The sequence below is a fragment of the Rhinolophus sinicus genome, linkage group LG10, assembly GCF_036562045.2.
Source record: "Rhinolophus sinicus isolate RSC01 linkage group LG10, ASM3656204v1, whole genome shotgun sequence".
NCBI classification, from domain to species: domain Eukaryota; kingdom Metazoa; phylum Chordata; class Mammalia; order Chiroptera; family Rhinolophidae; genus Rhinolophus; species Rhinolophus sinicus.
The window spans coordinates 102503056-102517176 of record NC_133759.1 but is presented as its reverse complement, the minus strand read 5'-3'; the positions used below and the strand labels follow the sequence as shown (position 1 = coordinate 102517176).

Genomic DNA, 14121 nt, shown 5'->3' with positions numbered 1-14121 from the left:
TGTAACAGGACATTGAAGGTGCTCGGCCCAATACTTGCTGCCTACAATATGCTGGATGGATGCTCTGTGCGCTTATCACTGCGGTTGTGTTGTGGTTCCGCTTCCTAGGGTAGGGAGTCGTTGGAGGCTTATGTGCACATTAAGGAATGTGAAGATGAAGAAATTATACACCCTAGAGGGTTGTGTGGCGTTTGACTATTTTAGATGCTCCATACGTTACGTGATTGGTTATTCATTGAAAATGGCCACCAAGCAATGGGGTTCAATTTTTCAGTTAACTCTCCTTAATGGTTCTCATCTAGGGGAATTGTGAATATGGGCCCATGTTAACATCATTCTCCCAGTAAGAGAAAAATTTGTATTTTGCATAGGTTTTTGATGGCATCTCATATTTCAATCTCATATCAGCTAGAGAAGTACAAAAAAGCCTGTGAGTCTGAACTGCTGCCCTCAGTTCAGAAAGACTATATTGAATATCTCAAATAATAGATTCTTTGGTCTGGGACAGAAGAAGAAGGGATAAAGGGATGGGCTCAAATCACAGAAAGATCTGAGTAAGATGAACAGGAACTTTTTCTTGAGAATCTCATAAGAAATTGACCTCAGGCCACATAGCTTCAGAGCTGAAAGAGACTTTGGAGATTATGTCAGATGAATTCCTATATTTAATATTATTTGTTTCAAAGCAAATTGAGCAATGCCACAAATATATTTGCAGGCTACATACATTTCATTACTTTCATACGCAAAACTTCCTTTTGGGCTAAATGTTACTATCTCCATTTTATAGATGAAGAAACTGAGACTTGGGGGCAGGCGGGGTGTGTTAGTCCGTTCAGGCTGCTCCATCAAAAAATACCACAAACTGTGTAGCTTACAAACAGCAGAAATTTATTTCTCACAGTTCTGGAGGCTGGGAAGCCGAATGTCAAGATGCTGGCACTTTCTGTGTCTGCCGAGGGTTTGCTTCCTAGAAGACTATCTTTCCTCTGTAACGTCACATTGTGAAAGGGCAAGAGAGCTTTTACAGGCCTCTAATCCCGTTTGTGAGAGCTCTGCCTTCATGACCTAATTACCTCTCAAACATACCACCTCCTAATACAATCACCTTGGGGAACAGGTTTCAACCTATAAATTTTGGGGGGATAGAAACATTCAGTCTACGGTAGTCTGCCCTTCTCCCCCACCAAATTCATGTTCTTCTCAAATGCGAAACACATTCATTCTATCCCAATAGGTCCAAACTCAGCCCAGCATCAACTTAAAAGTCCAAAATCCGATGTCTCATCTAAATATCATCTAAATTACATATGGGTGAGACTCGAGGTAGATTCATTCTGAGGAAGATTGCTCTGTTAACTGTGAACCTGTGAAATCAAACGTATTATGTGCTTCCTGCTTCTAAAATACAATGGTGGGTCAGGCCCAGGACAGACATTCCCATTCCAAAAGGGAGAAACAGGGAAGAAGGAAGGAGTGACAGGTCCCGAGCAAGCCGAAACCTTAAGACTTAAGAATGGTCTCTGAGTCAATGCTCTGCCATCCAGGATCCCTGGGCCAGATGTGCACCACATTGTTCACAACGCTAGACATTTACAGGAGCCCGAGTCTTCCATTTTATAAAACGGACAGCAAATGTTGAGAGCCTCCAAAAGGTTAGCATGGGTTGGAAACTCAAGAAAGTTTTCAATTTCTACATGCAAGATCCGTGAGATTCTTTTAAAGGGAAACAAAGATCTTTCAAAGTCTTAGGAGGCCATCCCTGCCCTCCCATGAAGCTTCCAAGCACTGTGGGTAGGGGGTAGGGGGGGCAACGGGACTTCACCCCAGAGTAGAGCTGCTGAGGGTCCTTGTATTTGAGTAAAAATCAGCGTACCGCCTGGGCTCCTGTGCCTGCAGCTGTTTCAGTCTAGGAAGAAATTCTCTGCTCTGGCTACTGTTTGTCGGTCATATTCCACGGCTGGGATAATTTACCTCTAGAGTCCAAAGGGAAAATTACTGAAACACCCATGAGGGTGAAAAAAATTTAAAAGGGACTACAGTTTGTGCTTGTTGATTTAAAAAAAAAAAAAAAGAAGAAGAAGAAGAAGAAGAAGGAGTAAAAACATGTGGGAGATAACTTTCAGGCCCATTAACACAAGCACATTTTTACATTTCATCTTTCCGGTGTCTCTTCTCACTCCTTCCCTCTGCCAGGGAGGAACCCCAGATGGTTATCGCTCAAGAGTGTAACTAGGGAAACCACAGACCTGCCCCAATTGCTATGGAGACAGCCTTTTATTTGTTTGGCCTCTGAGTATTCATGACATCAGCAAGGCCTCCGAGTAAAACAGATATTTCTTACAAAGAAATGTTAATTCCCATTGTGGAAGGTTGAGAATGCACATTAGAACATTTCAGCTACTTTCAGGGCTCCCACCAGCCTGGTTGTAGGTGTGTTTGTCTGCAAAGGGACAGCCCATTTTACAGTAGATGAGTGAGGAGCCTTTTAGAGCCGACCTGACTGGAAGCTCGAGTTTGGTCCCTGGGTCTAAAAGTTGCTGGGAAACAAATGAAACTCTCTCATCATGAATGTGGGGTGTTTCCGTTTGATTCGCTTCTTGTTTGGTTGGTTTTGTTGTTGTTGTGTAATTTATCTAGAAATGCCAGAAATTTGTTTCATACTGAAACTTGTCTAAATTAAATGAGAGCTCAGCTTCTTTCCAACAACTCTCCTTCATGCTAAATTGGTTTGCAAGGATTCTCCCCCTGCATTTTTCAGCACAAATTCATTTGCCAAGTCCCCAACAAACCGGAAACTATGTAAACACAGCAGTGGAGTTATTGCTGTTTCCCAGCGGTGTGTAAAACCAGCCTTTTCTTCCCCAAGCTCCAGCGTGCCTCTTTGGTACTAATCCATCATCTGTGTTGGCATTACAGCAGAGCTCACTTTCAGGCGCTTCCACTGGAGTGGATGCAGTTACTCTCCTGCTGAGGAGTTGCAAGTGTTGAACAATAATAAGATATATACTAAATAAGAGGCATTATGCTAGCCATTGGGCACAGCATGCATAGTAACAATGCTTGTTAAAATAGAGTCACGCTTCTATTTTTAACTAAATTCTAGGCAGGATATGCTGATCTGAGAGCTTAGTTAACCTGGGACTCTGTCCTTTACAAAGAAGGTTTGGCTGCTTGAAGCCTTTAGAATGCGAACAATCACTTGATTATCCAAATAAATCTGTGACTATAACGATACAGGTACATTACATTTTGGCCGTCAACAATCACTTTACTTATTTTATAATATGCTTTTGCATTTACGTGCATTCGATAGGGAGAGATTACGTGTAATTATTATGTAAGAAAAATAGGCATAAAGTTGTCAGTTCTGTAGACAGGAATCTTTGTAGATACATAAATAATTCATGGATCAGTAAACATCTATATGCATGTATTCTTGGGTCTGGTGGACAAGTGTACAAAATGTGCAAAGTAATAGATTCACCTCTTTTTGCTCATTTGAGATGTCATTTTAATGTGGAATTACAGTAGCTCCTTAATGATGACAAGTAGTGACAATTCATTAGCAGACTACAGCTTAGATCGTGTTTGATTTGCCTACAAAGTGTGACCAATACTCAATTATATGAAGTGTATGCATTTCTTTTGAACATAATTTTTTTCAGTTGAAATAACCTTGAGCTTTGTGTTTTTCTTTCTTTTGAAGACCCCAGCCAGCAGCAGACAAATGCTTCTATAATTTGTTCTTCAATAATGACTTTTTTAGAACATTAAACTGTCATAAAAAACAACCTTCAGAACTGCTACTAGATTTCTTGTTTTCTGCTTAAAGGACAAATGGATAATGGAGAGAAAAGAAATAGCATGTCAAGGCTACCTCATGTTTTGTCTTCTGGTTTATTTTAAGAAAGCAGGACTTCCCCCAGGTATTTTTTTTTAACAGTTACAGCATTTTATTTCTCCTCAGTGTAGAAAAAGAAGTACACTCGAAATATATGTGTGTGTGTGTGTGTGTGTGTGAACATACCTATTTCATCAAAAGCAAATCCAAATTAGTTTAGTTTTTAGAATTCTCTTGTACCCCTTAAGATCGTTGAGATGTAAAAACCATAGGTGGTAACATTCTTCCAAATAGTTTCAAAGGCCGCCTTATGCTTTATTTTATATGCTGGGTACCTAATACAGCATGAATGTCTAATAAGACTCAGTGGCTCTTATGGGTTAATTTACTGTTGGATTCGGAGACCGTGGACTTGCTTTGAATTTCTGGTAAGGCTTCCCTTGGAAATTTCATGCAGAAGTGCTTCCGCTTGTTAAACACATGTCATGTAGTTTTTTGCTCAGAAATTAGCAAACTGTTTCAAACTCGAAAGGGTACTGAACCTTAGCTACTTCTCCCATTTAGCATGAGGAGGACTGCGGTGAGTGCTGAGGTCCTAGAGAGGAAAGCTGCCGCAGGATTGGGGGCCCAGAGCGACAGCACCCTGAGGCTAAGTTTAAGTCCCAAGGGCAGAGAGGCCTGGGACGCCCAGCACATCTGGATGAGAAGTGAACATCTGGTGGGTGTGCCCCGGTATGTAGACCTTGCATCTAGATAACCAGTTGAGAATTCTACTTTCCTTCCAGATATCCAAAGCCTGTTTTTGGAGATTTCTGTTGTCAAGGTATTTCTCATGGGGAGTCAACGACACCATTGAAATCATGGAATTGTCTTTCTTCTTTTGTTGTTGAGGTGGTGCTTGGGAGATGGGTAGATTGCTCTTAATATCACGATCAGGTTTTTAAAAACCCTTTTAGAAGGATTTAGATACGCTTCTTTGAAATTTTTGAACCACACAAATAGGTCTATCCTGCTTCAATTATGAAATTTGACGTTGTGATTGAAAGAGATGAATTGTGATAACATTCCGCTTACAGGAAGGGAATTCTTTCGAAAGTGCTGCCTCCTTGCCTGCTGTTTGTGGAGCTTATTTTGAGCCCTCACTCATGCTGGCTTTCCTTTCTGACTTGTTTATATTCTCAGAGTATAAAATACAGTAGCCAGGAAGCACCTCTCAGGGAGTCTGCATTTAGTTCTTGTCTGAGGATTCCTGTCTAAATGGACTCTGGGATCATTTTAGCACTCACATTGTTTGCCGAAATCCGAGCTGCCCAGGGAAATTAGACCAGTTAATTTAATATCAAGAACGTTTTGGGGCTTCTCAGCTTATTCACAGGCAGGAGCGTGTAAATCAAATTGAGTATTCTGTAGAAAGCAGAGGACAAAAAAAGTTGCCTCCAAAAAATAGCCAGCCTTCCATCCATCCTCTGCCTCCCTGCTCCTCACCTGTACCCGAGCCCATAGAAATCTTACTTTATTCCAAGTGTCCTCCTCAGATGGTCCCCAGCAGAGGTGTGTGTGGCAGAAAGACAGCTCCCGTGTGGTCGTAGAGGGAGTGCTCAGTCATTGTGCACTAGGGATAACAGGGTCCTAGGGCCACAGCCAGTCCTGCATGGCTTATGGCGTCGGGTTTTCTTCCATATAGTTTGAGCCCAGCCCTGCCACACTTTCAATGGAAGGAGTCATTCGCAGCCATCTGAGACCAACTGTGACTCCCCGGCTCTGTGCTAGGCACCGGAGGGGGTTACTTCGTGTGGTGGAAAGAACGGAGTCCGTAATAGAACAAAATGCATTTCTTGTCACCAAGGAAAACGGAAAGAGCCCTAAAAGTCTTCCTAATGTTGCTGAGTTCTCTGTGCTCCTTTTCCAGAGTTGCTTTGCACAGGCCTCCCGGGTACCTGTGTTTCGTTTGGACTGGCCGGTGGGCTTTCTTGATTTGTTTTGGAGAGGATCTTTGAAGGAGGCCTTGCAAAGGCATGATCCAGACCTTTGACCTGAGAGCTCAAAACACCTCAGCAGCCTCCATCAACCCCCAGAAGCAAACTACTAAGTCACGTTCTTTGGCCTTAGCTCCAGAAGGTTCTGTGTGTTTACCAAACTCTCACAGAAATGCTGGCCTTGTGTTCATTTCACCTCCCCTCTCTTGAGCGTCAGGACCAATTTTTGTGTGTCTGCGATGTACTTTTGAAAGAAAAAGCAACCTTGTGTGATCCAAGTGTGTATTTACTTTGTTTTAGGGACCTAGCTTATTTGCATGAAATAACAGGATTGATTGCAGATAATTAAGGAGCTCTTTACGAACACGCTGATGCTCCATTGCCATGATCATGTACTAGCTGGGCAGTGAAGTGACTTAGGTTTTCATTTGTCTGACGGGACTCTCGTAGGCATCGTCCGCCTATAGACTCGGGTAACGCGCACGGTGCATCTTGGGAATGACTCTAACAACCGGGGTTGGTGTACTGTTGACCTGTGGTTCGAATGAAAGGAGACAATCTTGGTTATGACAAATAAATGTCTTCTGGAAAAGCACACTTAAGCATAAATATTTTAAATTTTGATACACTTTGTATGTTCTAAAATGGTCTATAAAAAACACACCCACAGAAATGTTTATAGTAAAGCTTGGTTTTCCCCGTTACTAATAGACAACTGGGTGTTGACTTGTGCCACCCACTGAAAATATTTAAACATCATGCAATCGATGATGAAGTAGACATCTCTGCTTTCAGCCTTAAAATGATCAGGGCCTCTCTAAGCCTCGTCATCATGGGTTGCAGGACACCAATGGGACATTCAGTGGTAGATTTTCTTTTTAATCTTTTTCACATCTCCTTTCCCCTCACCCTTTATAGCTCTTTCCATCACTGTGTTATTTTTTTCCTCTTCTTTCTGTGAGTTTCTCTTCTTTCCTGCAGATTGCATCCTTTCCATGTAAAATTCTATACATCTAGAGTATCCTGTTTGATTTCTAGTGTTCTCAAAAAGAAAAGGCATAGAAAATGCTTCACAAATCCAGCAAATAAACAATATTCTGATCGCAGGGACCTCTCTAAAATGTCTGTACAAAACTAGACACACCACAGACTGCCATCTCTACACACTACCCCGGACTTCCCAATTTGATGATTTAGATGATTTTCTACTTAAGTGGATGGTGCCGTTTTTGCCGAATTCAGCATGTTTATTGAGCAATTTCTTGGAGCCAAGAGCCAGCTCTACTGCGTTTCTGCTTGGTAAGGTCTGGTGGCCTTGGCGCGGGGCAGGGGGTGTTGATTCATCGGCCCTGAAACTGATGATAAATCCAGAAGCTGGGCAGCAGTCATGGGCTCCCTTAATGGAGCCTTTGCAGGGAATCGGCGGCCCGACACTTACGGGAAGTCTATGGAAAGGATACTCAGTAAGCTTATATTAGGAGAGGCTCCAGCAGAATCAGGGGTAGAGAGAACTCAGACTCCGCGGGAGTGGGTATCAGCAAGAACTTGGAATACCAGATACCGAGCACGTCAACCTAAAGAGTGCTTCTGCTTCTTGAGATACCTGCTTCCTGTTTACTGTGAAATTCTGACTGTCTGCTCTCTTGCACCGTGAGCATCCATTGAGATGACTCGATTCCCATATTGTCGTGACAGAGTGTATCTGTCGTGATGCATTGCCTCACTCTCATTGCACGCATTGCACGCGTGTGTATTTACACAATCCTATATCTATATATTTTTTCAGCGAGAACAGTATTTTGATTCTAATTCTGCCTTCCTTCAGCAGAATGTGAAACACTCCGTGAAGGTTACCAAACGCAGCTTTGACATATCTTTTGCGGAGAGTTGTCTTGGGCTAGGTAGGCACAAGTTTAACAAATGAAAATTCCAGCATCAGGAGATCCCTCCACCTGGGAGGGACTGGTGTTTTCTGAAACAAAGGAAAGAAACAGGAGCCTGTGAGGGAGTTTTTCAGCCATACTTCTTTTGGCCAGCCACCCCTACTCCCAAAGACTGTGGTGTGTTCTGCACACAAAATACAATAGACAGTCTGGTGATAATAACGATTTTATATACATCTTTTTTTTTTTAAGACATAAATGAGTTATATATAATATATGGTATTTAAGTTGGAGTGTGGTCATGGCAAAATATCCTGACGTACACATCAGATATATTATATTTTGATTCAGAAATTACGGTATCTATTTGTTATTTCTCGACTGAAATTCCTTCATCTCCAACTAGACTATATATTCATCAATGCATCTTTTTAAAACACATTATTTTCATTCTCATGAGATGGAAAGGAACATAAAAAAAGGCAGTCCTGAAATAGGTGCATTTAATTCTCCCCAATTTACATTTAAGTGGTACGTCTTTAAGGCCATAACAATATTCCTTCCCCCCCCCCCCCATCAGGAACGTTTCCATCAATGGATTTCATTAATGTTGATGATGGTTGGTGCAGTTTGAGGGAATCTGTATTTAGTCAGAAAAAGCTTCAATAGAATGACCTACCAGATGGGCCCCATAACAAAGCACAGAGGCATCAAACCACCACAGACATTTGGTGCTTAGAATAATAAAAAGACTATAAAATTAGATTAGTTGAGTCTAATTTGGAATTGGTATATTCCCCATGCACCCTTGCCGCTCTTGGGCAGATAAAGCCTTGAGATTTAGCACTGTGTCAGAGCAGAAGACTGCAACTTCCAGTAAAAGGGAGCCAGGGAGAGGGAGCGAGGGAAAAAAAGCATTCTGGGAGGTCTCGGAGGGCAGAGCAGTGACCTCCAATGATTTACAGGCCTTTAGCTTAATGAAATTGTTTCAGTGACATGACGGTAAGAGCTCGTAATGGATTGGATGCCCTAATGTAATGAAATTACTCCCTTCTGCCTTAAAAAAAAAAAATGCGCAATTAATATTTACTGAGACCTGACAGCCTTTGGTGCGCTCGTCTGTGTAGTTCTCTCAGACAGTCAGAGAGGAGAGACGGAGCAGCGTGGCAGACAGGCTAGCTCTGCGCGAGCTCCTGGCGGGGACGAGCAGAGCCTGCGAGGGGTGGAGGGGCCGGCGCTAGGGTGGCCAGGGACGCCCGGCCCAGGAGCCGCTCCTCAGCACTGCCCCCACTCAGCCTTCATGCTCTCCCCTTGCTTTTCCACAGGCAACTGGACAACAACCACATCAGCTGCATTGAAGATGGAGCCTTCCGAGCGCTGCGCGACTTGGAGATCCTGTGAGTTGATTTTGCGATCGCTGCCTTGTGTGCATGTGTGTGTGTGTGTGTGTGTGTGTGTGTGAGTGTGCGTGCGTGCGCGTGTAGGAGCAGAGAGAGGGGGAGTGTGTGTGTGCAGGGGGTTCCGTGCGGGTGCATTTCTGGGTCTGCTGCTGCAGTGCTATTAAAATTGGGAAGTGGGAGATCCCTCCGGCTCACCTTGGCCAAAGTGTCTGCAGGCAGCAAAGTGTGATTTCTCACCTCCCACAAACGGGCTCCTGCTAATTAAGTCTCAGCTGAGCCCTTTCTCCCCCGATGCTCCCACTGCGTTTGTTGCTGGGGGAAACAGATGAGCTGGAGTAGCCCCCAGCACCTGCCAGCATATTCAGGGGGCGTCTGTTGAGTGTGAGTGTGCAGGAGACAGGTTACAGGTCTGGGGAGACCAGGTTACAGGTCTGCGGAGCATGAGGGGGTCCACTTGAATCCCCTAGAATCAGAAAGGGAACTTGGCACAGAACTGGAGGGGAATGTCAGACAGGCAGATAAAGTACAGTTGTTGCCGTTGCTCCTAGGATCTCACCTCAGGTTTAAACCCAAACTTTAAACAGTAACCTTAAAGTGGTGGGGGTGGGGAAGGATGCGAGGAAGTGACCCTCCCCTGAATCCCACTCTATCTCCCTTATCTAGGAAACCGTAGCTGCCTTTCTGTGTTCCGGGTTTTCAAATGGGTCTAGCTAAGGAAACATGATGTCAAGGGGCAAAGTCAGCCGGGAATCATCCTGGGGTCAAACAAAAGTTGAATTGTGTAAGAAAACATTTTGATTGTTCTCACCTCATGCTACACTTCTACTGTCCCTGATTTGGGGGACGCTGGAGAGGCAGGCAGTGAAACCTAGCAGAACTTCTGTCAGGACATACGTGGTTCGGTCCGACTCAGCCCCTAATTAGCTGTGTGACCTTGGACAAGTCCCCTCCACCCTTGGAGCCTCAGTGCTCTCATCTGGCAAATGAAGGGGTTGGTTACTGTCCTGTGGGAGTAACTTCTCCTTTCCAAGTTCTAAATTGCTTGGTTCTAAAAATAATTCTGATGGTACAGTTCCAGCCAGTGAATGGTAAAGGTGGGGTTTGTTGAGCATCCCTCCAGGATAAAAAATGTACATAGTCACCAGGTTACATATCTCTGACTTCCAGAAGAACAAATACATGTTGAACAAATAAATGAATGAATATATTAAAATGTCCCTTGGCACAGAAAGGAAGGAGTGAAAGGGCTGCCTTTCACCTTCCTTTTCACCTGGCCCCGCAGACAGAAGCACTCGTCTGGAGAGCTCCTCTCCACGTTGGGTGAGAGGAAGGTGATTCCAAGAGGAATCACGGGAAATGAAAGGGGATGCTGATGCTGCAAGCTGCTGGAAATCTGGTGAAAGCTGAGACTTCCCCGTACAGAAAAGACAGGACACACAGCCTGGGAGGTTAGGTTGTCATTCGTAAGATGGATGGTTTCTCCTCACCCAAACTCTGACCCCAGAACAGGCAACAAATGCATGTCTGCTAGGGCGAGGATGGCAGCCCAAATTTAGTAACTTAGGACTTCTCTTATCAAGAGGCTGGAACTAAGAAGAGTAGGCACAATTTCCCCTGCCTGCAGTGAAGCCTTTGTGGAAAGGGCTGCTAGGAGCATATCCCCCTATTCTTGAAAAGGATGAGCAAATTCCTTGGGAAGAGACCAGGAAATGAAAGTCACCAGCTGCCACGAAACAGCTGGGCGACCTGAGAGCCGCATGTTCATTCTCTCCCAGGAGTGTGGTGTCTCGCCTCACCAGGAAGGCTGTCTGGGGGAGAGGGAAGGGCTTTACAGTCAGACACACCTGGGTGTGGAATCCCAGACGCGATGGGACTTTGGGCAAGCTACACAACCTCTCTGAGTCTGTTTCCTTAACGTTCAGAAGAGGCGCCTTATATACGTCATAGGAAGGGCTCTCCAAATGTTCTCCCTTCCACTTCCCTCACTTTCTCCCCATCAAACTCCTGTCCAGGAAAGAATTGGACTGTTCCTCTCTGCTCAGATGTTTGCTATTAAAATAAATAATTAAATGTTGGTATCCAGGTATACCAGGTCTCTCAAACTTAAAGCTTGAAAACCTATAATGGGAATAAGAGGGGGGGAAAAAAGCCCACAAAATCTGATTACTTTATCTTCTCAATTCCAAACAAAGCCAGATCAATAGCTTTGTTTTAAAGACACTCTCATTTGGCTTCACATGGCTAAGTACTTAAAATTAATCATAATCAGTTATTCCATGGGTTTTTAATTTCCAGCAGAGGCACACAGCTCTGGAACCATCCATCTTAATGGTGAGCCATCTGAAATTGGCTAATGCTGACATCTCCATTTAAAGTACCTCCCCTCCCCAGCCCCAGACCTTCCAACTCTCATCTACATATTGACAGTTTATAATACTTCCCTGTAATCACAACTTAGGCACCATAAAGAATCTTCACATGAAATAATAAATAGGAACTAAGTGAGGGTATCACACATGAACTTAATAAATTCTTCAGAGAGATTCAGAGAAAGAGAAAGAAGTGGCAAACACCCTATCCCTGGAAAGGTCATCTTTAAGTATCTAAAGCTTTAAAAGTCTGCAAATTAAGAAGACAAAATATAATATTTCAGGGGTGTTTCCTCTGTGACATTATGCAGCATGAAGTACAAAACAAGGACTCATTACCTCATAAAAAGCTCCCTCAGAATGAATTAACTTAAGGAAAGTATGTGGACGTCAACTACATTTGACCCTTGAATAACAAGGAGGGTTGGGGTGCCAACCCCCACACTGCTGAAAATCCACATATAACTTTTGACTCCCCTAAAACTTTAGTTGTCGCTTTGTATCCGCAGGGGGTTGGTTCCAGGACCCCTCACAAATACCACAATCCATGGATACTCAAGTCCCCTATATAAAATGGTGTAGAGCAAATGCACAGTGGAAAGTGCGCAAACTTAATTGTCGCACTGTACAGTCAGCCCTTCGCATCTGCAGACTCCCAACCTCGGATTGAAAACAGTATAGCTGTTTAGTGTAAAAAATCCATGTGTGAGTGGACCTGCGCAGTTCAAACCCATGTTGGTCAGGGGTCAGCTGTACTAGTGGAAATATTTAACACAGGATCACCCTGTGATGGAAATGCCGTAAAACTTCTTTCCATCGAGGCTGAGGTTGGTTTCACCGGTTGCATCAAATGAGAACTCGGGAGGCGAGACAGCAGGAACTACTGGCAATAAGGAGAGAGGAAGCAGTGCCAGGTTGGAAAAGACTGTGCAGTCTATCCACCTTGACCTCGTTTTTGGCTCATGCCTAAGGGGGAATGTGCGGCACAGAGTATGGTGGACAAAGGCCCGGAGCCACCACCTCCCCTTTGCAGGTAGCCAGAAAAGAGATTAAGACAAGCCCAGCATAAGTGAGTCTTCTCAAGGCTCCCGTGCCACCACAGGAGAGGAATCCCAACGCCGGTGACAATCGCTAGCATTCGGGCAGTTACCCGTCCCCAACACCATAACCAGTGCTTTGCCATATCTTATCTCTTTGCAACCTTACCAATCCTGCCATGAAAGTGCTACCATTGTCGCCCTCCGTGTACAGAGGAATAACGCATGTCAGAGGAGCTGAGGCACGGCTTAACTAGTCAGCAGTAGAGCTGTGTGAGTAACCATCCTGCCAGGCTGCCTTTCTTATCGCTGCTGCCAAGGTGCCCATGGCCTTGGCTCCCCTGACGCCTCCAGCGTACGGCACCGTGTGCTGTGCTCTGGCCCCTGACGCACAGCTAGGCAGGCTACCAGGGACTCAAAACCCCGCTGAGGAGAAGGTCAGCGCTTCCCACAAGCCTGTGACATGTCTTTCCCTTCACCCAGTTTAGGGGTCTCCACAGAGTTCAGGGGAAATCAGACTCACAAGGGGAAGAAAATAATCCTGCTTTTTCAATAACTTAACGTTCCAGTCCCAGAAAAGATTTCTCACTTTTGAATGTTGCCAACTAACTTTGGCAGTCAACGGTTTGGGGGTTCCATTCTCCAGATCTCCCCAAAATACAGCCCCGACTTTCTGTATGGCACTTAAGCTTATTAATTAGGGGCCCTGTTTTCTGTGAGTCAGACACCCTTCTGTTACCCAAATCATTGTCCTTTTGTTTCCACCTGTTCTACATGTTTGGCTGTTCACATAGTAGGTTTTCTCCAAGGAAGGTGTGCTTATTTATACTGCAGTCGAATATGCCAAGACTGCATTTCCAGCCCGTGTGGTCAGGCATCATTTGTGGGGGTGCTCTAAGCCATGGCTTTCTAGTCCCTGTTGGCAAAGTTGAGGACAGCCAGGTATTTCACCAATTATGCCAGGCTCCCCCCTGCCCAACATGCCACCCTGGGTAAGAAAAATATTTAACGAAAAAAAAGAAATGTTAAGAGTATGGACAAATGAAACAAAAAATGAGAAAACTTAGTTAACAAGATTTAATTACATTTTTTGCAGTAGTCTAACAGGAGAAGAAAACAGGTTTTCAGGCATTGTCTCCTGACTCCATGTAGCAAATCAGAAGTTCAAGTAGATAGGCTGCCAAAATGCCAGACCAGAGATGTCGGGAACACATCCTGAGCACGCTCTCTTCTTCCAGTGAGTGGTCTGCCCTTGGTAGAGCACTGGTACCACGAAACTGTCTGCACGTCTACAGGCCTGCAGAGAACCGGTGTGTGCTGTTTTGACGGTCTCACTCCCATTTATGGCACTTGCCAATATTGGAAATTCAGTGACATTATTACGGGCTGGCCCTGGAAGGACCTTAGGTGTCTGCAGAATGCCTTCTTATTGTTAAGATAAGGCGCAGAGAAGCTGAGAGCAGGGCCGGGGCTAGAGTAAGGCCCATGCCTCCTAACATTTTGCACATTGGGCTTCCCTCACCCTAGTCCCGGCCCTGGCTAGGAGACGCCCAGGGCAACAGCAAGTTGGCGGTTCAAAGAAACTAGAAGCGGGGTCTCCAGAGCCCTGATC

General features: G+C 44.5%; 1 protein-coding gene across 1 annotated transcript in view; it reads left to right on the top strand.

Moving 5' to 3' along the window:
• SLIT3 (slit guidance ligand 3) overlaps positions 1-14121 on the top strand; it is a 551973-nt gene that overhangs the window by 390760 nt on the left and 147092 nt on the right. Inside the window, exon 6 of the mRNA XM_019740962.2 lies at positions 9029-9100. Within this exon, the coding sequence (XP_019596521.2) occupies positions 9029-9100 (72 nt within the window). The remainder of the gene's footprint in view (positions 1-9028; positions 9101-14121) is intronic.